The sequence below is a fragment of the Carettochelys insculpta genome, chromosome 1, assembly GCF_033958435.1.
Source record: "Carettochelys insculpta isolate YL-2023 chromosome 1, ASM3395843v1, whole genome shotgun sequence".
In the NCBI taxonomy this organism is placed as follows: Eukaryota; Metazoa; Chordata; order Testudines; family Carettochelyidae; genus Carettochelys; species Carettochelys insculpta.
In genome coordinates, this window is record NC_134137.1 from 12,870,382 (window position 1) to 12,896,461 (window position 26,080).

Sequence of the window (26,080 nt, forward strand, 5' to 3'; positions counted from 1 at the left end):
TGGCTGTATTCTACAGTGCATGTGTCTCCAGTGTTACTAGGCAACTGGAGATACAGCCCTGTTGGAATAACAGCCAGAGCCACTATCTCCAGCAAAAGCCCCAGGATTGGAAACCGCCTCCCCCACTGCCAGCCCTGCAGAGACGGGACAGGCGCTCAGTCCGGAGCGCAAATGAACTGCTGCAAGATGCTGTTTGCTCCCTCTGTGTGCACCACGTAATGCCGTGGGGACCCCCTCCCCTGGCCAGTCTCATGACTAGGGCTTCAGGCCAGCGACGATCGCGCCTTCTTCAGCATGTGCTTCCGCCAAGCTCAGTGCATGCTGGGAGAATCCCCAGAGCTAGGCAGATGCCCCGTCAGCTGTGCTCTGAGCTATATGTGTCCCCCAGCGTACTCGGAGCTCTTCCAGAGGTACATTAACTCAGTGTTTTTCTGCCTTTCTTTACAAATAACAAAGTGGACTTATTTTATGTTCCTCTGTTTTTTATTTATCTTTTTTGCAGTCATACGTCCAACGGCCAGTTTATTACCTAGAGGCAATTTCTTCCAACCACCCCGTTACGATTAAGTTGTTCAAACAAATGTGTTGCAAGGGTGGAAAAAATTGTGTGTCTGCAAATTGTAGGTACTGGGGGTACTTACAATGTTTTTGAAGAAGGGTACTTTATAGAACAAGGTTAAGAACCACTGGACTGAGAGACACTGAATGATAGCGAGCGAGTCAGCCAGCACCCACGGCTGGTTTAATTCCTTTGGGGGCAGAGATTCTGGCACTCCCCGGTCTGAGTTTTGGGGTGAGGAGCCAATCAAGTGCTGGCAATAGCACTACTGGGCTTTGCTTGGCAGGTAGGGGCAGACTGTTGCTGTCATAGGCTCCCGTCTCTTGTGTCTGCATGATGTCAGTGTGGTTGTTCCCTGTGGCTTGAGGCCTTGGACGCTGGGTTTGCCCCAGGTTGTGACTCCTCACATCCTAGGCTGCAGGGTTCAGAAACAGTTCCCACTCTGGACAAAGCGCTGTAGAGCTCAGCCCCCCCAACCCCCCGGCCTCAGGGACATCGGCAGGATGAGACCAAGTGGTTTTTTTCTGTGATGATAAATTCTTCCCCCACTCCCATCGCAGAACCATCCTGGCAGCCACAGGGCTGATGCTACATTCGGAGCGGCTGGTGCAGGACCACTACTGGATGGAATCAGAACTGCTCTACCATGAATCCTGGACCTATACTGCCATCAACTAGAAGAGATTCTCCTTTAGCTGCAGGGTCCCCAATCTTGGCAGTCTCCTGGCTATGGCCAGGGTGTGTGGTGGCCGTGACACTCGAGATGCCCATAAATTTGTTACCGCATCAAGCTCCTTGAATCCCCCTGGGTTTCTGCTGCTCTGAACCTTTCCAGCTCCTGGCTGTTGCAGTTGGCTCAAGAGAGCTGGGGAAGATGCTTAGCGTCCTCCCTCCCTGCCAAGCAGAGCTGGTGCCTTCGCCTTTTGCAAGGATCCAGCCCTCCTGCTGGAATGCGTCCAGCTCCAAAGCCAGGCTTCAGTGCTTTGCCTCTGGCAGTGGTGGCTGGTGGTTGGAGATTATTTGCAAAAGGCTGGCAAAGCCTTCCGGAGATCAGCTGTTCTCCAAGCAGGCAGAGAGGGTCCCAGTGACACAGCGGGTAGAGGAATTAAGGTGTTTACCCACGCCCACGCTGGATGGGAAAATGAGAGAGAACACTGGAGGAGAGCTGAATTGAGCAGGGTGATGGGTAACAGGGTGGATATGGCTCTGCAAGCCAGCCCAGGGGCGCTGAAAGCTGCCTGGGCTGAGAGGTAAGGAACCGCTTGCCTAGAACGCTGTTAGGCTGTTCATGGCTGTGCCCCACCATTAGCCACTAATTGTGCCATCAGCCAGAAATAAGGCCCCCACGTTGCAGGGGATGAAGCAGCGCAGGAGGGGTTAAGTGACTCTCCCAAGGCCATGCAGCCAGGCAGTGGCAGGAATGGGCCCCAGAAGCTCTGAGTTCCTGTCCATCACTCATGCGGTGCTGCTGCTTTTGTATGCACCAGTGGACAGATGTCCCCATGATAGGAGCTCCACCTTCCCCAGCCTGGATGCTGGGCAGACTGCTGGCTGGAGACACCACATCTGCTGGGCCTCGAGTAGTGGTGCCAGCCAGAATCGAGAGACGACTCCATGCGCAAGTTTAGGCTGGGGACACAGCCCGGAGGCCCTGGTGCAGAACTATCTCCAGCATTCATAGCACATCTCTGGCATTTTTGCTCATTATGTATTGATCCCAGTGAGCAGTCCTGTGTTTCTCTCTCCAGCCTGCAAGCTTACTGGGGCTGGGGCTGGGGCTGGGGCTGTGCCATCCTACAGTGTGTGTGAGTGTGCAGAGCAGGGGGATGCTGCTAACAACGTGAGAGAGAATCTGGGCTTGTGCCGGTCTAGGCTACAGGAGAGCTATGTGCAAATCCCTCCTCTGCCACTGCCTCATTGTGTGCCCTTGGGCTAGTCATTTTGCCTCACTCCTGGACAGTGAGGGCTAACAGACCTGTCTGTGTGTTAACGTTAGATGCGAAGGGGAAGTGGGACCTCACTCTCCGCTGCAGGTTTCAGTGTGTTGTGGGAGATTGCCAAGGGGCTCAGGAACTGAGTAAAAAAGCCAGAATAACTCCACTGTGAGTGTCCAGCACCCACAAGGCCCTAAGGTCAGTCAGCGTCTGGGCAGTCACAGCATAATGGAGCCTGTCAAGCCCCCCTGCAGTGGCTCAAGGAATAGCCCAGGCTAAACGCTGGGGATCTCATGCTTATGCTTGGAAACTCTGGCCCTCCTAGAGTCCAAGCAGCACAGAGCTAGTTTCTTCTTAGGGGCTTTCTCCACTCGTGCTTTAGCCGATGGGAGGGGCCAGCTGTGTTGGATGGGACCCAGTGCTTTCTGCTGGAAGGGAGCACATCTCCCCTGCCCAGGCCTTTTTCCGGGTGAGAGGTGTAGGCACATGCAGCAGATTACAATGCAAGCCCTGGGATGTTCCCTTCAAACTTGGACTGAGCTGGTCGTACCTGCGATCAGTGGCAGCTGCAACGTGCCAGCATTTTATCAAGTCTAAACACTGGCCACATTCCGACTGTACTCAGGTCTGTTGTAGCAACGTTGACACCCAGGGGAGCCAGCCTGATTCCAGCTCAGTGTTTGTCGGTGCTCAGCAAGACCTGGCACCTGCTCCCTCCATGTGACAGAGAGAGCAGCAGGATTCACACTAGAACTGGTGGACTGGACGACAGAGAGGCAGAAGAAATTTGATGTTGATTAAATGCAGAGCAATGCAGATTGGAAAACAAAATCCCAATCATACCTGTAAAAGCCGGGGAGGTCCAAATTAGCTGTTCCCACTCCAGAAAGAGATCTTGGAGCCCTCGTGGGCTGCCCTCTGAAGACATTTGCTTCCTGTGCAGCAGCTGTCAAAAAGCTACCAGTGCTAGGCACCATGAAGAAAGAGAGGGCTCATGATACCGCTGTAAAATCCCTGGCGGGGCTAGATTTGGACTAGAGTGGGCGGTTCTGCTTGTTCCGTCTCAGAACAGATCTATCAGTGTTGGAAAAGGTCCCGAGAAGGGCAAAGCAAGGATGAGGGGCAGAGTGCAGCCCCTGTGTCAGGAGAGAGTAAAAAACTGGGACTGTTCAGCTTAGAAAAGAGCCAGGGAAAGGGAGCGATACCAGAGGGAGGGTTAGCTCAGTGATTTGAGCGTGGGCCTGCTAAACCCAGGGCTGGGAGCTCAATCCTTGAGGAGGCCACTTAGGGAACTGGGGCACATATGTTTAAACAAAAACCTGCTGGGGATGTTGCTAGGTCCTGCTCTGAGTGCAGGAGACTGGAGCTGATGACTTCTGAAGGTCCCTTCCTGCTCTATGAGATAAGGATGCCTCTCTCTCTATAGGTGTATAAAGTGAGGCAGAGAAAGGGTTATGTGCTTAGTTGCTGACAGACAGGGGTGGGCACTTGATAAATTGCTCTGTGCTGTTTGGTCCCTCTGAAGCAGACAGACCTGGCTGTAGTTGGGGCTGGGGGGGAGAGGTGATGGAAGCCCAAGGTGTGCTTGAAAGGGGCCTACCACTCTGGCCATCACCATTGCTGAAGTGGCAGTCTGAGCTCTGGAACCCTTTGAAGTACCTTGGAAAGGTTGTTCTGCTGCTGTTCACATGAGGGAAGCCATGGCTGATTGCCCTCACCCCATCCCCTTCTGCAGACACAGAGCCTGGCCATCCTCCCACCTTGCCCTGGGGCACCATGTGTGGTTGTTGGCCCTGCTGCTGCTCTGAAGCATCTACCATTAGAAGACAGGGCGCTGCATATAACTGTAACCTCCCACAAGCAGACTTGAATCTGGGACCTCTGGAGCTCGATGCAGGAGCTGCTATGGTTTGAGCTAAAAGCCAGCTAACCCTCAGCTGGGGCTGGACAGGAGGCTCACTCTATTACTGTGTAAGTGGTCTAGGTGCCCTGCCTGGGACAGGGAACCACATCAATGTGTGAGTTACATAATTTAATAGAGAGCGACCTCTGTAGCTGGACCTCTGCCCTGACTCAGCCTGGCTCTTGCAGCACAGTCTGAAGCGGGAGGCTAATGAATTGTTGGAACAGCTCGCCAAGGGATGTGATAGATTCTCCAGCAGCTGGAGCCTTTCCATCAGAGCTGGACGTTTCCCCCAAAGAGATGTTCTCAACGCAGGTATAGGTCACAGGACTCTCGACTCACAGGGAGAAAGTCTCTGGCCTGCGCTGTGCCAGACATTGGTTGTTACGGAAGGGTCAGTTATGGACTTTTCTAACCATCCCATCTGGCCTTCGAATCTACGCCACCTATGGATGCCCAAGTACACCCGGGAGCGTGTGTACCTCATGCCTGGACTGCAATGGATATGTTTGTATGTAGGATGCAGCACAAGCAATGGCGATGGCCTTTAGTACCCCCACAGGGAGACGCTGGAGCTATCTGTGTATCTGCGGACGGCAGGCACATGCTGTTCCTTTCGCCATCTGAAGCCTGTGTGTTTATCCGCTCTTTCCCGGCTGCGGTGCCGTTGCTGTTTGATGGCTCAGACAACAGTTCAGCGAGTCTAAGCTGTTTAATTAAACTTCCCTCTCCTGCCCAGCCTTGGTGCATCTCTTTGCAGAGGCAGAGATTTAGCTCAGCCTTAGCCACGCCAGGCGGGTTTCTGGTTTCCCGTCTCATTTTCATCGTGTCGCTTTAATTGAAGATGGAGCTGGGGCCACCGGGTGAATTTCTCTGCCGACGTGTCATTTGTCAAAGGGATCCGAAATCCCAACAGGGATAGGACCCCAGGGATCAGACTCATCCCAGGAGGCTGACCTGTCCTGAAGCAGGGAGGCTAGCTAATTAATCACCACCACGATAAGTGTCATTAGCCATTTCTGTGCTTTGAGGCTCCAATTGGCCTGTAAAAGGAAGCTGGACACTGTGCTTTGCTAGGGGCCCCTGTTGGAACAGCTCCTAAGATTGTTTTGTCATGGTGGTGCAGCCAGTGGCGCTGAGTGGACGCCCCAGTCGCAATGAGGAGCCCTTTGTGCTAGGTGCTGTCTATTCCAAGTGAGAGACAAGAGCTTACAGTTGCACAGCTGAGACAAAGAGAGTGAGGGGAAACAGAGGCCCAGAGAGAGGAAGTGACGTTGCATGTGTTTCCTACTAGCCTACTTTATTCTCAATGTTATGTTGCATGTGTTTCCTACTGTCTCGTGGTAACACCGGGTGTGTGCCTCAGTTTCCCTAGGCACAGCTCCAATGCATAGTTGTTGATGGGAGCGTCCATCTGATAATTTCTCACGCGTACTCAATGGCCTTCCATGCCCTTTGCAACCTCGGTGACCAGGTGACACCTTCTGCCCAGGAAACAGGACAAAGGCTGGAGGAGGGGCCTGGTGGGTTTGAATTAGAACTGGGCAGCTGGGGAAAGGAGCAGCCTTAGCTGGCTGGAGGGCCAGGCAGGAGGGCCAGGCCCTGGCTCAGGGACCCCCTCTGGGCCCCTTCTGCCCCAAATGGATTTTACTGACGGCTTCTGGTTTCTGTGCTGACGAGCCTGCTCTACGCTGTGTCCCTGTGACACAATAACTCTTCTGTTCTCCCTGCCGAATGAGAGTCACATCTATGGGGATGGGGGTCAGGGCCTAGGGGCCTCTCCCAGCACACTTTCTGTCAGCTTGCTCAAGGGGAACACAGGGAGCCTGGTGCTGAAACCTTCCTCCAATCTCTTTGCCACAAAACCACCCTCACGAAATAAAAGAAGCCGCGTGGTTCACTGGGGGTGTGTCTATATCCCAAAGTTATTTCAGAATCAGAGCCGCTATTCTGAAATAACTGTGCAAGCGTCTACACAGCAAAACCACTATTTTGAAATCATTTCGAAACAGAGGATGGCTGACTAGAGTTCTGTAAACCTCATGGTACGAGGAACAGCACCTCTTCCACAATAGACATTTCAGAATAAGAGCTGTATTGACAGGAAATGGGGGCTTTTTTGAAATAGCTTATTCCAAAATAACGCAGCTGTGTAGACACAGACCATGGGTTGCAAGTACCTATCTTTTATGTGCTTCCTAGGGCTCTAATCTGAAATCGGCTCTATTGTGTGTGGATGCGCTGTTTCGGAATAAGTTTGGCTTCTTTTGGGGCTTCCCTGCAGTGTGAACCTCTTATTCTGGAGCACGTGTCAGGGAGGTGGCCGTGTTAGTCTGTATCTTCAAAAACAGCAAGAAGTCCTGTGGCACCTTATAGGCTAACAAATATTCTGGAGCATCAGCTTTCTGGAGAAAAGCTGATGCTCCAAAATATCTGTTAGTCTATAAGGTGCCACAGGACTTCTTGTCGTTTTATTCCAGAACAGTTTATTTTATACATGTGTAAATATATGTATCACATAGAACTGGAAGGGACCTCATGAGGTCACTGAGTCCAGTGCCTGGGGCTTACAGCAGGACCTATTACCATTCCTCACAGACATAATTTTTTTTTTTTTTTTTAAATCTAACCTGCCCCAGAACGTTGGGAGGCCCCTTTAAGGGATGAACTCACAACTGTAGATTTACAAGACCACCACACTAACCACTGAGCTCTCCCTCCCCTCAGCTTTGGAGTAATAACTCCAGAATAAGATACTCGGGCTTAGCTCTGTCGTGTAGACATGCCTGGGTGAAAAATCCGGATTCCCCGCTCACACCACAAGGGGTGTTATCCCGGGATGTCACTCTAAAGCTGTGGTGTCCAGTATGCTCCCCGATTGCCACATGCGGCGGTGAATGGGACAGAACAGCGTGGCGAAATGTGGCTCAAGAGAGCCACTCACTTGGGGTGCCCGACCGGCTGCTCCATGCATGCCTCCCACCACAAGCATGTGGCTTCAGCCGCAGAGGTGGTTCATGCAGCAGCCACAATGACTTCACCCCGGGGCAGCTCCGGTGAAAAATCTCATGGGGATGGGGGTGTCTAGCTCAGGGGAGGGTGGTGCCTGGCTGGGGTGGGGGAGTGCTGTGGCGATCATTTACATTTCTTTTGGACACCACTGCTCAACAGAGACTGTTGGCTGGAGTCCAGCCAGAGGCCAATAGAACACAGCTTATTCTCTAGCTTCCAGCAGTGGCTGTGGGATGTGGGTGAATTTAGTTAGGAGCTGCCGGGCCTGATTGCCATTTCTTTACACCGCTGTCCCTCTGCTGGCATTCGTGAAATAGCTGCTGATGTATTGCACAACCGAGCTCCGTACGCTACACCTCATCTTCCCCAGAGGTTCAGGGTCATCGCAGCTCTAATACGATTGCTGCGAGTGGGTCAGTTCCTCGCTTGTGTGATGTTCTGAAGAACCCCGAAGCTCTCCAGTGTGTGCCACTTCCTTCTGCTTTCCCCCCCGGGAGATTTTGCTGTGCACGGCAGGTCTTGTCTTCAGAAAGCCACGCCTAATCAAATCCCTGCTGTGGACACTGCTGCTCTGGGTGCCTTCATTTCAGGCCTAGGATGAGTCGAACCATTTCATTTTTACCCCTCCCCCCATGGTTTTTTTTGTCTAAATGGATATTTCAGCGGGAAATGTCCACTTTTGCCTTTTTTTCCACCCAGTTTTCCTTTTAAACTTTGCTCACAACCCTGAAAACATTTTGCATTTGGGGTGAAATGTACCAAAGCCGAGACCTGAGAAGGCTTCTTTTCATTTGGAACAGCCCAGAAAACTCTTGAAGAAACTTTGAAAGAAACTTTTCCTTGTTGTCAGTGTTTCACACGACCAGGAAACGTGTCCCTAGCGGTTGTAGTTGTGCCATCCCAGTGCAGAGAGATGATACCATGGTATTGCTACTCACGTGTTGCTAATGACCAAGGTGCCGCTCAGAAATCAAAGCCCCACGAGGTAAGGGGCCCTGCAAGCCTGTTGTAAAATTGACTCTGTCTCTGTCCACCCATGTTTATGACCTAAGTGAGTGGCAACACTCAGCCAGTTGATGAAGCAGCTCTGGGCAGGAAGAGAAACGAATCTAGGAACCTGTACTAGGACTGGAACTGTTACACTGAGTCATAAATGATCTGGTGAGCAATGAAGGGGCAGCATTTGCAGATGATACAAAACAATTCAAGTTAATTATTTCCAGAGCTGACTGCAAAGGAGATCTCACAGGGAGAGAAAACGGTAGATGAAACCAGCTAGACATACAAAATGACGGGGTGTAAATTAGCTGATATCACTCAAAAAAGAGATCTTGGGGCCATTGTGGGTGATTCTCTGCAAACATCTGCTCCGTGCACAGCAGCAGTCAAACATTGGCCAGCGTGCTCACAACCACTAGGAGAGGGACAGATAACAAGACAGGAAATATCATAATGCCAGGTTACAGATCCGAGACATGGATATGCTTTGAGCGCTGTGTGACTGGCAGGGAGAAAGGGAATAGGGAGATGTTATTTACACCTTCGGATAATGCAGGAACCAGGGGTCACCCAATGAAATTAATCCACAGGCTGAAATAGAAGTCAGTGTTGTTTCACACAATGCAGTCACTCTGGGGAATTTTGTGCCAGGGGATGTAGTGAAGGATAACACTATAGTCAGACTGAAAAAGGACCTAGATCAGTGCAGGGAGGGCAGGTCCGTCACTGGCTATCAGCCAAGAGGGACAGGGATGCAACCTGATGCTCTGGGTGTCCCTAGACCTCTGAGTGCCAGAAGCTGGGCCCTGAGGACATAGGATGGATCACTCCATAATTGCTCTGCTCTGTTCATGCTCTCTGAAGCACCTGGCTTTGACCACTGTCAGAAGCCAGGAGCCTTGGCTGGCTGGACCATTGGTCTGACCCAGTGGGGCCGTTCTTATGTGCTGCCACCCTCCCCTTCCGCCCCTCCTTCCCTGTTGCTGTGTGCTGCTGTTACACCATGCTGGAAAACATCCTTCAGGTGCCTTTGGTGGTGCTGCAAAGCAGCACAGTGCTGGGCAGGAAGGGGAGCTCATGACCCTTTCCTTGGTTTGCAGTACACCTGGCTGCTTCCTGCCCCGGTTTTTCTCCTAGCCTGTGTTTTAAGCCCTGATGCAGTGTGGTTGACCATTGGTGACCAAGCCTGGAGATCAGCCAGGTGGAGGCTCACATGCTCTGGTTTGCTCCCACAGTTATATTTTTCAGGGGGCAGATACATTTTGCAGTTACAGATTAGTGGCAGGCGTCACCAAGCCCTTGTCTGCTGTGGAGGTCTTCTGCCCAAGCACTCGCAGCCTGACTGCTCCCCTGGCTGTTCTCGCATGCAGCCGGGGCCAGTTTTGCGGTGCACTGGCAACTTTGCAGCACACAAGGCAGGGGTACATGAGGGCACAAACCCCCGCTTCGCCCTCTGAGCCTGCTGACTGGGTCTCCTGCACTGTGTTAGAGCAGTTTGTAAGCGGCTCTAATTTACACCCCAGTGGAAATGCCGCAGGAGGCCAACAATTGGTGGTGTACCAGATATAATGGTCATGCCCCTTCAGCCTGTACCAGGGCAGCAATGATTACTCTCATGAGCCCTTACACAAGCCCTATGCTTCCGAAGGATCCTGTTGTACTGCGGGCGCTGGTGCAGCTGCTTTGCAGCCAGGTTCACAAATCTATCCTGAGTGAGTCAGGGGACCATTATTGCTCCATTTGATGGATGTGGAAACTGAGGCTCAGACAGACCGTGTGACTTGCAGAGACAGCCTGAAGCTGACCTGAGAACCAAATCCAGGTTTCAGCAAGCCCAGGCAAAGACCTTGCCTGCTAGGCCATCTTCCCATTCCTGATTACATTACTGGGGGCAGGAAGGAAGCTGGTGTGATAGACAAACAGGTAAAGACCAAGGTGCATTTCTTAGTAGTCCTACCTTCCTGAGGAGCGGGAGTAGCTGAGGTGGCAGTGTCTATCTGTCTCAGTCTGAAAGCATCTCTGAGGACTTTCTGTAGGGAAGATGACTTAATTCAAACTTTTTCCTGTGCCCCCCAATGGCTAAAACGTGGCTTCATGCCCAAATGGCAGCAGAAGAGGCCTGTTTTCTATATCTAGGCCACTGGTTTGGCTGAAGGGGAAGCTGGATGGTGCCTCATTCTGTGGAAAAATCCAAGCGACCTTCACCGAGGATGCTTTCTGCTCCAGAATAGGCTCCCGTCCTAAAACAAGAAAAAGAATGAGCTTAAAATAGACAGCGGCATTGTTCTGGGGAGGCAGAACATTCCCTTCCCATTGTGTCATGGACGCGCCTGTCCGTCAGGGAGCTTTTTGTGGTAGCCAAGGGACAGACACACGCTCTTGCCAGCTCACCTTTGCCTCAGCTCTTGGTGGGGGGGTGCCGGGGATGGACAGGTTGGCTCAGGGCTTCAGACTGGCCTTGGGCAAGTCCCTCAGGGTAGACGTTTCCAAAGCACCTCAGTGATTTCAGAGCCAATCGCAGGAGCTCTGGAGCAACACTAGAGCAGCAACGCTGTCCTGAATTTAACCGACCATAACCGCAAGCGGGGGTTGGAGAAGAGTGAGCAGGGCGTGGGGTCTTGAAGGTGAAAAGGCAGCATGGGGCGGAGCCTCGGGGAAGAGGCGGGGCCTCAGGGACTAGGTAGGGCAGGGCAGGGCCCCGGGAGACAGGCCCACAGGTTGGGTGCCAGTGGCAGGAAGCGTCATCTGCTCCTGGCCTAGAGAAAACCAGTGGCACTTGAGCGATTTGGAGCAGTTCCCCTCAGTCGCTCGGGGCACGGTGGGGATAACGGGCTTCACCAACTCACTGGGCGGGTGCGGGTGTTCGTAGCTAGGTCTTGATTTAAAGACACCTTCCGCCGTTCGGCACTCGCTCGATGGGGGGCAGCCTCCTTGGAGGCAGCAGGTATCACTGTGAGCGCCCTGGAGCAGGGCTCAGAGAACGTTGTGTCCCCTCCTGCTCTGTAGTGGGCTGCCCTTGTGCAGATTACATTACTGCTGCCTGCCTCAGTTCCCCCTCTGCACCATGGGGACAGTGGCACCTCCTTTCCCTTCACCTGTGTCCGTCTTGTCTGGCTGCAGATGCAGACTGCATGCATTAAAGGGCAGGGACTGTCTCTCACCTTGTGTCTGTGCAATGCCTAGCACAATGGGGCTCTGGTAACAATCGGGGCCTCTCAGTGCTATTGTAATATACACAGTAAGAACACAAAAAAGACCATCTGTGGTCAGACCAATGGTCCTGCTAGCCCAGTACCCTCTCAGCCAACAGTAGCCAATGCCAGGTGCCCCAGAGGGAATAAACAGGATAGAGAATCAGCCCCATCCCCTGTTGTCTGCCCCCAAGTCCTGGCAATCAGAAGTTTAGAGACTCCAGGGCATGAGGATGTGTCCCTGCCCATATTGGCTAATGGCCATCAATGGACTTCACCTCCATGACCTCATCTCATTCTTTTTTGAGCCCCTTTGTACTTCACAACCAGGAGTTCCACCGGTTGACTTGTGTGTGTTTTAAATCTGCTGCTGATTCATTTCATTGGGAGACCCTAGTTCTTATGTTCTGTGAAGGGGTAAATAACATTTCCTTATTCGCTTTCTCCACTTCAGTTCTGGGTTGGTACACTTGTATCCTATCTGTACTTAGTCACTGCTCTTCTAACCTGAACAGTTCCAGTTGCTTTAATCTCTCCTCCTACAGAAGCTGCTCCATACCCCTAATCATATTTGTTGCCTGTCTGTGTACCTTTTTCCAATTCTAATGTATTGGTTTTGAGATGGACAACCAGAACAGCGCACAGTATTCAGGCTGTGGGCATACCATAGTCTTTTACAATGGCAATATAATATTGTTTGTCTTTTTCTCTATCACTTTTCTAGGGATTCCCAACTTTCTGTTTGCTTCTTTGACTGCCACTGCAAACTGAGTGGATGTTTTCAGAGAAGTCTCCACAGAGCCTGCAGGATAGCTCTCTCTTGAGTGCTAACTGCTAATTTAGACCCCATCATATTGTGTAGATAGTTGGGATTATGTTTTCCAACAAGCATCATTTTGCACTTTTCAACCTTGAATTTCATCTGTCATTTTGTTGCTCAGTCAGTCACTTTTAGGAAGTCCCTTTGTAACTCCTCAGAGTCTGCTTTGGACTTAACTAGCTTGGGAAATTTAAAATCATCTGCACGCCTCGCCACCCTCATCATTTACCCCCTTTTCTAGATCATTCATGAACATGTAAAGGTCTAGAACATGAGCTATGAGGGAAGATTGAAAGAAATGGGCCTGTTTAGTTTAGAAAAGAGAAGATTTAGAGGGTACATGATAGCGGTTTACAAGTACCTAAAAGACAGTTACAAGTAGGAGAGAGAAAAATTGTTTTCCTTGGCCTCTGAGGATAGGACAAGGAACAATGGGCTTAAATTACAGCAAGGGAGGTTGAGGTTGGACATTGGAAAAAATTTCCTAACTGTCAGGGTGGTTAAACACTGGAATAAATTACTTCGGGTGGTTGTGGAATCTCCATCACTGGAGATTTGTAAGAGCAGGTTGGACAAACACCTACCAGGGATGGTCTAGACAATGCTTGGTCCTGTGGTGGGGGCAGGGGACTGGACTCAATGGCCTCTCGAGGTCCCTTCTGGTTCTAGAGTTCTATGATTCTATCTTGAGGAGGACTGGTCCCAGAACAGGCTGTGGAAGGACACCACTTGTAACTTCTCTCTATTCTGTATGGGTAGTTGGTGAACAGAGGACAGGCCAACAGGGTGTTTGCCTGGGAACCGCCCAAGAGGGACCAACACACGCACATTCACCCACCAGTTCACTACACAGGTCTTCTAATGCATTAGGCTCCCTTCCTATCAGTTGGAGCCTGGTTGCCTGGCAGTGTTTACCAAAGTGCTGTGTGTGCCTCAGCTAGATCCTGCATCTCAGGGCTGAGATGGGGTAGGTATGGGGAAAGAGCAGGAGGGAAATGAGTTTTAGAGCTCGGTCCAAAAAATGCCATGTGCTTGCGTCTGGGGCCGTCAGCTGGAGTCAGGAGAGGGCTTCCCCTTCCACGAAGCACTTGGCACCACAAAGGATCAGGCCCTTGCAGAATGTGGCGCTCTCCCTGGTGCTGAACTATTGACACCGAGCTCCTGATCCAAAGCTTGGTGGACAGCTTGAATTCTGTTGAGTCCAACAAGCTCTGAGATCACAGCTCCAACTCTGTAGTTAGCTGAAGGAATGGGGTTGGGAGGATAAACATCCCAAAAGTTCCTGGGGCATCCTTGTAATGCTGGCAGGCCAGGTGCCAGCTCATGTGAAGGCCCTCAGGCCTCACCGAGCTCTGGCAGATGGCTCTCCATCTGGCTCACCTGTGCATTAGCATTGTTAAAACAGATGTTACATAGAAGTGAATGTGCTGAGTGTTGTCTTTACCACTTACAAGTAGCTCTGAGGATGCTGCGGGTATTAGTCTGACCTCTCCGCACCCCAAGCTCTCCAGCCACAACCAGGTTTGCATAGTAAATCCTGTGACTGAAACTTACCAACCGGGAAAGAATGCAGAATTCCAGGCCTGCGAACAAGAGAGTCTACTGAATCAAAGGAGCCATTGGGCAACATGGAAGGAGAACCGGCTGTTGCCTTCCCTACTCATGTGAAGAGGAGACAGGCGCCACCGTTTGGGACTCTGGGGGAAGGGAATAAAAATGCACAGGTAGAAGAAACTTTTTCTTCTGCTGCTTGAATTACAAGGGGCAGGGGGGTTTCTAAGCACAGCCAAGAAACCCCCGGCTTGTTAGCTTGGGTTAGCCCTAAAGGACACATTTTATCAGAGCAGCTCCTTTCACCATTGGGAACCTGAAATTTTGTCTCATTTGCATGTGGCGCTGACCCTGCTTTGACCTTGTTGCAGTTTTCTGGTTAATGAACCTTGAGTCAGTTTGTTGCACCACCGAGTGTCACCTGTGGGAGAGATCTAAGGTGCAACGGGCCTGGGATAAGTGACTGGTCCTTTGGGACTGAGAGTAACCCGGAGCGTGGTGTGATCTGGGGTGTAAGGGACTATCTACCACAAAAGCAGGCAAGCCTGGGTGCTCAGATGGAGCGGTGGTAGCAGTGCAGGATCTTTCCTGTGCTTCCTCCCAGCCTGCCCCGAAGTTGCTATACATGGGCATGAGCCACACCAGACAGTCAGAACACGGCCCTTAATGGACTCCAGTGAGTCCCGGCTGTGGGGCTGGCAGGAGGTTGGGCTTGGGGCTGGGGAGTCTGGCCCTGTGATTTAGGACAGGGCACGATGTCCTCTCCCGTTGCAAAGCCAGAGCAATAGAACAAGTCGGACAGAGTCCGTCGGCTGCTTTCTCGGGGCAGCTGTGCCTTTGTGCAGGCCAAGGAGAAGGGCTGCCAAGCAGAGCTATCGAGAGAAGGGGGATGATGGGATTCTAGCCTTCAATTCCACCCCCTCAGCCTCTCTTTTACCTGACAGCAAACAGCAGGGAGTGAAAAATGAGCCTCAGGGAGCAGGAATTTATTGGGAGCAAAATTTCAGTTCCAAGCCCCAGCGTGAGAAGGTGCTCGGACCGACGCTGTACGTCTCAGGCCAGTGGGGATGTGGGAAGGAGACCAGCTGCCAGCAGCATTCGCTGTTGGTGCCAGAGGCCCATGTTGCTCTGTATCCCACATGCCGCCTCCTGCTTCTCCGGCCGCCTGTGGGAGAGGACATCCCCCGTCACTGCAGGACCTAAAGGCTTCACAGGGTCTCGTTTTCCAGCATGGCTCTCACTGCTCCGATGTGTGAGGCATCGCACTGACAGACAGACCGAGTCCAGCCCTGCCTCCAAAAGCTACATAGACCAGACAGAAGGGAGGGGAAACTGAGGTACAGAGCAAGGGCACGTCTTACCCAAGGTCACCCAGCTGATCTCCTGACTCCCAGGCCGGTGCTCTATCCATTGGACCTCATTGCCCCGTGAGTGTGTGTGTGTGTGTGCACCTGAGTGCACGTTCTGCAGGACCTGAGGCTCTCCAGTGTAAAGCTCTTTCCATAGGGTCTGACCAGGAGGGAGCCCTCTTTCCCCAGCAGGCCTATGGGCTGATGCTGTGAAACAGCCAGGGAGGAAGGGAGTGAACGGCGCGCTGGGGATGGATGCTGAGCTGCCCCAGAGAGTGGGTCTAGAGTGGAGCTGTGCTGATGCATCTCAACCAGGAAGGACCTGGCCCCTGCTAGGGTTGCCTTTGTTGTGATCCTTGCTCTCCAATGTGATGCTTGCTGCAGAGCAGGTGGGGGTGGGGTGCAAAGAGTGGTGTTCGTGGTCCAGGAATGTCTGGACGTGTCTGGGCGGGCAGGGGGAGCCTTGGCTCTGAGCAAGGACCAGGTGGCCCCTCCTCCTGGTGAGATCTTCTGTGCCACAGTCCTCTGCAAGCGCTTGGGTTTTAAAGCAGCCGTGGGAAACCGGAGCGCAGCTTCCCAGTGTCGCTTGTTTATTTCCAAACCTGGGGCCAAACTCAGCTCTCAGAGACAGTGGGGTAAATCCACTGACATCATGCTGGGTTTACACCAATGTAATTAAAAGCAAGCTGTGCCCCCCGGGTCGCTTTGCTGTCTCTCCTAAAGAAAGAAATGATACACTGAGATGCTGCTGCTCGCAGCCCAGGGTTCCCTCTCATTTTTCCATCCATGGGTTAATAAATTTTGCTGTGTGCACCCAGACATGTGTGGATGTGCACCACCCCAGACTCATATGCTGCCAGCTGGGGGCACTCTGCTAATTAGCTGGGCAACACCTGACTACCGCCGGGCAGCCACCCAAGTGCTCAGCTTACAGGGAACCCTGCTTGCAACCCACCCGTGGCTGGAGAGCCGCACCCAGCATCTCACTAAGTGCCTTGGCTAGGGGGCGTTAGGCTTTTCCTGTACCCAGGGGCACTGTAACCAGAGCTACCACGCGAGGGCACTCTAACCAACTGGGCCTTGCCCATCTGTCTGCTACGTGGTGTGTCTGCGTAGCCTGGACTTAATCTGTACACTGGAGTGACTGTCACTGGGATGAGAAGTCTAGTGAACTACTTGGGAGTGGTTGAGCATCTAGCCCGGGGTAATTATTGCATCTTTATCACCAGAGCATGGCTTAGGGACCTCCTGGGCCTAGACTCGGTGTGGTCCCCAGGCCAACCTTCATCTGCTGCTGCTTAGCGGCTGTCCCAGAGCTGTCACTACAGGCAGAAGGTTTCCGTGAGGTTGCATGGCTAACCCCGCTGCTCCTTTCCGTGGTGCTTGGCGAATTCCTGCCTGTCGGCCCCAGCCTGCTCGTTGGAGACACAGGGACCTACGCGTGCCATGAATCAGTGCTCGGGTCAGTTTGACTAACCTTTAACGTTGCGGCTGGGCAGCCGCGGCTTTGGGTCCCAGATGTCTGATCTGCAAATGTCAAAGCGATACAATCTCTTGCCTTCCGGGGCTCAGCCTGAGCCAGCAAGGCCGGGGCAGCATTCAGGCTAGGTCATCTCACCTCAACGTTGTCTCGGGGGCCTTGAAATTCATTAAAATCCAGCCCAGGCCTCGGGAGCCAGGAGGACACCCAGCTGGTCAGTGCACCTGCCTGGTCTGAGCTTCCCATCTCACTCGTCTTCCCCCTGCTTGCTGCTTTGGGCTTGGACGGACCCAGCTATCTTCAGCGCAGGCCATTGCAGGAAGGGACCGGACTCCCAGCCAGCAGAGCAAAGGCGGCATAAAGCCACCAACCTTTGCTTATTCCCTTTAGGTTGCTCTGGTGCAGCGAGAAGGGGGTTGGGTTGGGCAGAGCTGCAGGAGAAAATTTGCAAGGGGCAGATGAGGTTACAGCTGCAGTGAGGCACCCAGGGGGAGGCTCAGGAATCGGTGAGGGGACAGGCAGGCTGGTCATGCGGGGGATGAACTGCTTTAGCGGGTGCCCCCCGACGGAAAAGGCCCAAGACAGGAATGTGGTGGAGGCCTGTGTGCAGGGGAACAGGGCAGTCTGGAGCACCATAGCGGGCGCACCTGGCATTGGGGGTGTCCAGAGCAGTGGCTTCTCTGCATCCCTGAGTTGGGCTTATCCAGCGTGAGCTCCCAGGGCCACAAGCAGTCCCCGTGGTTCCCTTTAGCTCCCAGAGCGTCTGCATGGCCCAGAATCACGTGCCGGCCTGGATGTGGCAAGCCTGGATGGCTGCCTCCACTTCCCCACCCATTATGGGTGTCAGAGCAGCTCATCAGCTCCCCATGGGCATCAGTCAATTCTGGAGCAAGGAGGCTGTTTCCAGCACAGGGCAGAGGCAACGGAGGAACTTGCTTTGTGCCTGTCTGTCAAACCAGAATGACAGTCGCTGAAAGCAAAACCTTTGGCTGGGCTTGGGAAGCCGGGATTTCAGCGGAAGCTGATCTGGCTCAGCAAGCTGCGTGTTCTGTTTAGATTTCCACACGCGCTTGTGTTCCCTGGGCTCCCGGAGGCAGCAGCCGGCAAAGGGCATCGTTAGTAATGCAAAGGAATTGACAGCGAAGCCAGGGGGTAAACAAATCAAGAACAGCTTGATGCACGAAACCCAGCTCAGTCAGCCTGATGGCTGCCACGCTGCTTCCTATGTGCTTGTCCGTCAACACAGGCAGTAAATTAGCAGTGCCTAGCAGCTCAGAATCCACATCAAAAGCAACCTGTAGGCTTATCGGATGCAGGGAGACACAGGTGTAATGACATAAAATGCTTTGTATTAGTTGAGCAGGTCATTGCTGTCTGTCAGATGAAATTAAAATAGCTCCACTGTGTGTCATAGGCCTTCTACTGCTGACTGCTAATGGGGATTCTCCTTTAGCTCAAGTAATGAGGTTCCTGCTGCTTTTCTAGGAGGAGGATTTGAGTTCTTTCCAAGCAGCGGCTGTTCAGTCCCAAGTGGTTGTTAGGGGTAGTGTAATGGTACCTGTGAATTCAGAGCTAGCCATGGGTTTGTTACCAGAAATGCAGCAGCCATAGGAAGGTACAGCCTGATGGGTTTCAGTGGGCTCTCAAGGTAAAATGAATGGGGTTGATTTATCCCTGGGAGAGCTCCACTGATTTTTTTTTTTCAGCCAGCAGGAAGGCTCTGATTGCCCACGAGAGCTCATCACCTAATGAATTGTTTTGCTAGTCTTCAAAGTGCGACAGGACAGCTTCTTTGTTTGGTTAGAACACAGCCTCACCTGGCGACCTCTCTGTGGCTGTCAGTGAGAGAGACAGAGATGCAGTTTCAGAGTTGGGCAGCGAGCTAAACGACTGGAAAAAGCCGACACAACAGGAAAGGGATGATTGTTCCAGAGGGGAGATTCAGGGCTGCCCAGCTGATTACCAGAGCACCCTCAGCCAGCAGCGTGTGTTTCTGTTGGGGGTGCTCAGCCTCCCATGCCTTGGTGCACATAACAAAACTGATTCTGCCCATGGATGAAAAACATGAGAGGGAACACTGGCGCTGACCCTTGGTGGGTAGCAAGCCCTAGGAGTGAAAGTATGGGCCTGCTGTATCTTGTCCCCTGAGAGCTCGCCCTGAATCCTCCGTTTGCAAAAATAACTGGAGGCACGACTGACCTGGGACAAGTCCACTATCTGGAAAAAAACCTGTGGATCAAAGAGTCCCTGGAATAACCGCTGGCCAGCAAGCAGGTGGGCCAGGAGCGCTCCACTGACTGGGCTGGCCTGTGCTAGCCGGGCTCTCTACAAGCCTGTGTAACCGCTGGCAGTGAGCCGGCGGAGTCCATCTGTGCCAGAGGCTGGACACACACCCACGGAGGGACACGCATCCCTGCCAGGTCTGTCCTGCCCTCCCCATTGCACCACAGTCTGAGCTGTCTCTTCCTGTTCCCCTGGCTGTGATGTGAACCCGCTGGTGCTGCCGCTTGGGCCCCGCTCGTCCAGTGACATTTGGCGAAGGCAGCAGGTGCAGCAGCCGTCATGATGGGGGGACAGAAAGGGCGGCAGCTTGACGCACGGGCCAGGCGAGGCGCCGGGGGAAGAGCCATGTCAGCGTCACGCTCTCGCTGCAGGCTCAGCTTTGCACCGGGAACGTGGCCTCATCCATCTCCCCTCACTTGCCTGACAGAGCATGTTGGCACCTGCTTTCCAAGCAAGACGCCCCTTCTCCCCCTGGGCTGGCGTCCGGGGGCCATCAGCGAGGGGCTTAGAGGGGAAAATAGCACAGCTCCCTTGCCCAAAGGCTGCGGGATCCAGCCTCTTCCAGTCTTCTGCTTCTCTGCTGATGCTGCCTCTTGGGACAAAATGAGCCCCAGCATTCACACCCATAGCAAGCTCTGCTCCTGCCTGGCTCCTGTAGATGTGGCAGTGGCAGGCAGCCCCACCAACTCATGGGATCTCGTCACTTTCATGGCCCTCCTCAGCTTGGTTCATGGCAGGGTTCCCTGTAAGCAGGGCACGTGGGCAGCCCCCCAGCAGAGCTCCTGGAGGGGTGGTATAGTTCAGCGATTGGTGCATTAGCCTGCTAAACCCAGGGTTGTGAGCTCTAGCCTTGAGGGGGCTGTTTAGGGAGGTAGGGCAAATAGAGGTGAAAAAAGAAAAATGGGGGGGATGATGCCTGATAACCAAGATGGCAGGGGACTTGGCTTGATGACCTTATAGCTCTACAAGATGTATATTTCCACCTATTTAAGCCTGGAGAGAGATAGCTCAGTAGCATGTTAAACCAAGGGCTGTGAGTTCAAGCCTTGAGGGGGCCATTTAGGGATCTGGGGGAAAAGGGATGGTACATGATCCTGCGTAGACTCTATGACCTCCTGAGGTCCCTACCAGCTCTACAAGACGTGTATCTCCAATGGCTTCTTATTTTTATATAGATATTCAGGTGCCGCCCAGCTGAATACCAAAGCACCCAGAGCAGGCAGCAGGTGTTTCTGCTGGTGGTGCCCAGCTGCACAGGCCTCAATGCACATAACAAAATTTATTCTGCCCATGGATGGAAAAAATAGAGGGGACCCTGGCTCCTGGGCTGGGGAGCAGGAGACGGCTACGGGCTGGCCTTTGGCTCTGAGCACTGTGAGGCCTCTAATTTTTGTCACATGTGTCAGTGAGTTCCACAGCTTAGATCTGGATCTGCTGAATATTCTATCTTCCCCCGTTTGTCTAGCTCAGACGTGGGAAAAGTACCCCCAAAAGTGGCTTGAGTGAAAGTACTGCTGCTGCCTGGGAGGGGAAGTGTAATTAAGTCAAAGTCAAAGTGTTCTTTCTGAAAACTGCTTGGGTCAAGGCACAAAGTGTCACTTCTAAAATCTACTCAAGTATCCAGAAGCAAAGAGCATCCCGCCTCTGGAAGCCCTGAGATACTTGAATATAATTAAGATGCGGCACTTTGTGCTTTACCTCTGACTTTTACTGAATTATGCCCCCACCCCACCCCAAGAAGCTGACCTTTTACTCAAGCACCTTTTGGGGGTACTTTTTCCACCTCTGGTCTAGATGCTCAGTCTAAATTGAGGCCTCGGGGAGCTGGGGAGAAGCTGACATCCTGTGGTTTGTAAACCCCACCGGCAGAACGAGAAAAAAGGTCAATTCTTGGCACAGTGTGCTACCTAGGTTCTACATGCACCGGTTTTCACAGCCAGAAGGGAGCATTACAATCATAGTCTGTCCTGCCCAGCGCCTGCCAGAGTCCTTCCCCCAGCAGTCCCTGCTCAGGTGCTGGCTGTCTGGGGGTCATCTGCAGCGTCCGTTACTGCAATGCTGATGCTGGCAGCTGCCTGTTAGCTGCTGGATGTCTCCAGTAACTGATGGGCTTTCTCTGCTTTTCCAGGATGCCTTACTGAATCTCGGCTCCGTGATTGATGTCACCTGCCTCCGAGAAGCCATCAAAGATGCTCTTGTGTCTGTGCTGCCCAAAGTGGTACGTAGAGGCGGGTTGTGGCTGGCCAGGGTGGGGGCATCTTTAGCCCTGTTTGCTCTGAAGTCTCTCTGGGATTCCCTGTCCCTCTGGGATTCCCTTTCAAACCTGGCCCAGCTGTTTGTGAACTCATCCGCCAGCTTCCCCGTGCTGTGTGAGTCCCCTGGCTTCCGGTCCTCAAGCCACATTCTCAGGTCAGGTGGGCACATCTCACAGAACCATTCCAGAACCATCAGGTTGACCAAGTCCTTTACGGACTGGGCTCCCATCCCGAACACACACCTTTGTTAGTACTGCGTCTACATAGGTTTCATCTTGCCTCTTCCGCGCCTCCTGGAACTTCTTCCTGTACATCTCAGGAGTCAGCCCAAACTTATGCAGCAGGGCCTGTTTGACCCGGTCATAGTCCCCAGGCTGCAGCCCCTCCAGCTGGCTGACCACTGCTATGTCCTTCTCATCCAGCGCGGGGGTGAGCTGTAGGACCTATTCGGCTAGGAAAGCCACACACTCCTCTGCAAGGGCAGCAATGCAGCGCATGAAACCAGCCTGGGGGCTGTCCACTCAGCTGCGTGATTTATGGTCCGTCCAGGGAGAGTTTCCATCTCACACTGGGATCTGCAGCTTGCTGAATTCAGCAAGGCCTCCGGTGCCGTGGTGTGATCAGCTGGTGGAGAGGCTGGATTCTAACCCAGCTGTGCTACTGACTCCCCCTGAGGACTCAGGCACGTCACTAGATTCCTCTTGGCCTCAGTTTTCCCCTCTTTGTCATAGCCTTAATCGAACCCGGCACCAAATATACTGCAAGCAGCAATCTCCTGGGCCTGGGAAGGGCAGATCAAATCACCTGGGTGGTCTCTATGACATTTAACCTGTGCCTGAGTCGTCTGATTGGGAATCACAGAGGGGGGTGGGTTGGCCAGGCAGGGCCTCATGAATTGTCTGTTCTTTGCACGGGTCCCCATTGAAGGACACTGGCAGGACTTGCCCTGCCTGGTGTTTTGCCAGTGATCTGAGTCCAGGAGAAGGCAGGACTCCATGGTCTGTCCATGGAAAGCAGATGGGATCCCAAGGAAGGGCAGAGGAGATGGGCCCAGCTGCAGAGAACCTCAGCTCGGCTCGGCTTCAGCTGGAACTGGAGGGGAGCAAAGCATTGCTCAGGCCAGTACTGGTGCCCGTCCCCCCAAGGTGAGGATCAGTCCAGGTCTCTATTCCCGCCAGACAATGGGGCCAGGATCTGACCCTGGTGCCTTTCTGTAGGCCCTGCAGTGTTCCCTGAATCTCACACTGGCTCCTTCACTGCGCTGGAGTTTGATGAGTCACCGTGTCCTGTGCAGTGGGATGGAGGGTGCATTGTTAGAACAAGAAATCTCCAGGGACACGCCCATGGGGGGCATGGAAACGGGCAGTGGGGAGAGCCACGCTGTGTCTGGGGGCCAGCTGTTAGTCCGGGAGCCTGGTTCCCCGCTGCACTGCCTCTGCAAAAGGGGACACTGCCCACGTGAGCAGTTCATGGCCCTCAGGCCTACTCTGCACTCCAGGGCATGCACCCCAGTTCCTCTCCAGCTGACGCCCAGGCACTGGTCCAGCGTCACAGTGAGGTCCCCTCCCTCAGCGGCTGTGAACGAGCTCTTGAGGTCAAAGCAGGACATGTCTACACCCTGGGCAGCTCCCCAGCAGCGATGGCGGAGCTGGTTTCTGTTGTGGTGGGGCTGTACGGACACCCCAGGGGAGACAGAGTGTGCAGTGTAGACAGACAGGGTGGACCAAATGCAGCCTGGAACTCATTTACTCACAGTCATGTGATGCACAAGGTGACTCGAACTTGGCTCTCCTGATTCCCAAGCAGGATTCCCTCTATTTTCCCATGCCTGTGCCGAATAAATTTTATTATGTGCACTGAGGCATGTGGGGACGTGCACCACCAGTAGAAGCACAGGCTGCTTCTGTGGGTGCCCTGCTAATCAGCTGGTGGCACCTGAATGTCTCCTGGACAGCCACCCGAGCGCTCAGCTTACGGGGAACACTGCTCCCAGGGTAGGGCCCTTGCCATTAGGCCACACGGCCTCTATTCTAGCACAGGCAGCGGCTCAGGGGACCGGCCACCTTCTCGACCTTGGTGGGGGTGGGAACGGTCAGTTCAGAGCCTGCTAGCTTGTTTCTGTCCCGGCTCTTGTGTTAGTGGAGCCTGCGATCCCGGTTAATGTCCTGCCTCTTTGCCAGCTGGCAGATATAACGCACATGGGCCTCCAGCCTCAGGCCTGAAATTGTTCTTGGGCTGACGTTTGCTAATCTCATTCTCCCATGTGTGCACTAATGGCCAGCAATGCACAATCTCCCCCTCCCCTGGCTCCTAGAGGCTGTCGTCTACCTAATGTCCCAGCATTATAGCATTAGCGCAGGGGGATAATAACTGTGCTGTCCCTTGCTGCCAATTGTCTGCTGGCCCCTGTAACCGGGGTGGCTTCTGCTCTAGCAGGGGTGGGTGGTGTGTTCCTACGGGGGGAGGGGTTGCCGTTCTCAGTTCATTCTCAGCACACCCAGGCCACTGCCGTTCCTCAGCCTGGATGGCTTCCTACCAGTGTTCCCACTGGTCTTTTCCACCCATGTGCGGAATCAATTTTTATGGGCAACCAGGCATGTGTGAATGCGCACCACCAGCGGAACCAGAAAACCTGGCTATGGGCCCTCTGCTAGTCAGCTGGCCGGCCGCACAAACGCACAGCTGCCTGGCAACACTGCTTCTGACCCCTGCGAGGAGGCTGGAGAATCCTGTGCCTCTCTGCAAGGGGTTGCCCAGCTGTTGTGAGGGCCTGGGTAACAAAGCCAAGGAGGCTCATCCAGGAGCAGAATGCTGCACATGACCTGCATAGGCGGGTGCTTATGCCTCTCACTTCATGGGGATAGGCAGGGACTACAATCCCATTCCTCCTCAGGGGAAACTGAGGCACAGAGGGTTGGCTTGCACAAGCTCACACAGCAGGGAACGGAGCTTTGCTCTTCTGAGCTCCTGGCAGGGTTTGGCCATAAGATCGGTGTCCCGGGCGCACAAGGGGTTCGCTGGACAAGTGGGGGACTGAGACGAGACAAGCAGTGAGCGTAAAAAACTTTATTAACAGTGGCTTAATCAATGTTATGAGGGGAATTAAGGGGGAACACCTCGCGCACTCTCTCCATCTACCCTCTCGTGATGTCAGGTGACAGACATGGGAGAGTCTGTACTTACGGGGCAGTTACCAAACCGCAGATGGCGAGCTGAGCCCACGCCAACATCTAGCCGAAAGGGTCCAAATTGTCGGCGGGAGGGACAAGCGACTCGGGCCGGCCGACGGGCTTGTCAAGGTTCACACGTCTCCGATTTGGGAGGGGGGAGTTGACCTTTTATCGGGGTTTGGACGCGGAAGCAACCCCGGGCCAATGTCAGCGTGTTGTGCTCTTTTGCTCTTTTTAGGAGTTAGGATTTTTTCCTTTTTAGGAGTTTAGTGTTGGGGGGGTGGGTCTCGCGTCCACCTATGTGACTAAGCCCTTAGCCAGCCCTGCTTCCTCGTATGTGACTGAGCCTTTAGCTCCGGTGGGGGGTTTGTCAGTGCACGCTGGCCTGCTGGGCTCTGATTGGAGAGCGAAGCCTTGATCACTCATGGGGTGCATGCAGGTTGCGGCTTGCAACGCTGTCGTGGTCACGCCACAAACGGCTGTGCCCACAATCGGCCACCGGAAGCCACCTCCTCTTTCAACGCAGCCCATCAGACGTCTTTGCGTGGTGACCCAATGGGGCTGGATTTGAGTCAGTGGTGCAGCTTATGCCTCTCACTTCATGGGAACAGGCAGGGACTACAATCCCATTCCTCCTCGGGGGAAACTGAGGCACGGAGGGCTGTCTTGCGCAAGATCACACAGCAGGGAACGGAGCTTTGCTCTTCTGAGCTCCTGGCAGGGTTTGGCCATAAGATTGGTGTCCCGGGAGTACAAGGGGTTCGCTGGACGAGTGGGGGACCGAGACAGCCCAGCAGCTGCCCAGGCTGCAGACCCTGCGGCGTTAATGCAGGTCCCAGCCAAGCGGTCGGAAAGTGATTCCCTGCCAGCAAGGCCAGCCCCACCCCAGGCTGTTGATCTGATTAGAGTGCCGGTGCCCTTGTGGAATCCAGCTGTTGTGGCCTTCTGGACCTGATCCTCAGCAGGTGTCCATCAGCAGAGTCAGTGCAGAGCTACCCTGCTCAACGCCGGCCGGGGATGTGGCCCCCCTGAATGGGAAACCTTGTAATCCCAAATACAGAAATCCAGCCCCCGGAAGGATGTAGCTCCATCATCCTGACCCTGCTTACAGGTGATGAAGTTGACGGAAGAGTTTTTCCATCCACTTAGTTACCACCCCTCTGGGAGGTGAATTGTCTATCTGAAGGGGAGATCCCCTGTCGTACGTTGAATAGCGTCTGTACTGACGCCTTAGAGCAGTGCCGCTGTTGATTTAAGTGTAGACAAGTCCTCAGGCAGGTCTCGCAGAAAAGCATCCAGTCTGGTTCTGCAGCTGCGGGGGTTTGCTGAATCTATCACTCCCTTCGCAGTACGTCCCACCAGTCAATCCCCCGCAGTGGTACATATGTGGCCCTTATTTTTCGCTGGAATTAGCCCAGCTTTGAGTTCCTGCTATTGGGCCTTGTTCAGCCTTTCTTTGCTAGAGGTTGAACCTCTCTCGTGCGGCACCCTCAGGAGCTGACCAGTGCTGAATGAGAGAATTTGCCAGGCCACAGGAGGTCGGTATTGTCTGGCACATTACTAGCATTTCCACT

General features: G+C 53.5%; 1 protein-coding gene across 3 annotated transcripts in view; it reads left to right on the forward strand.

Moving 5' to 3' along the window:
* PDE2A (phosphodiesterase 2A) overlaps positions 1 to 26,080 on the forward strand; it is a 349,465-nt gene that overhangs the window by 227,301 nt on the left and 96,084 nt on the right. For 2 of the 3 annotated variants that reach the window (XM_075018032.1, XM_075018123.1), the window contains one exon: positions 21,210 to 21,299. The exons of the other annotated variant lie outside the window; for it this stretch is intronic. In XM_075018032.1, the coding sequence (XP_074874133.1) occupies positions 21,210 to 21,299 (90 nt within the window). The remainder of the gene's footprint in view (positions 1 to 21,209; positions 21,300 to 26,080) is intronic. 3 annotated transcript variants of the gene reach the window in all.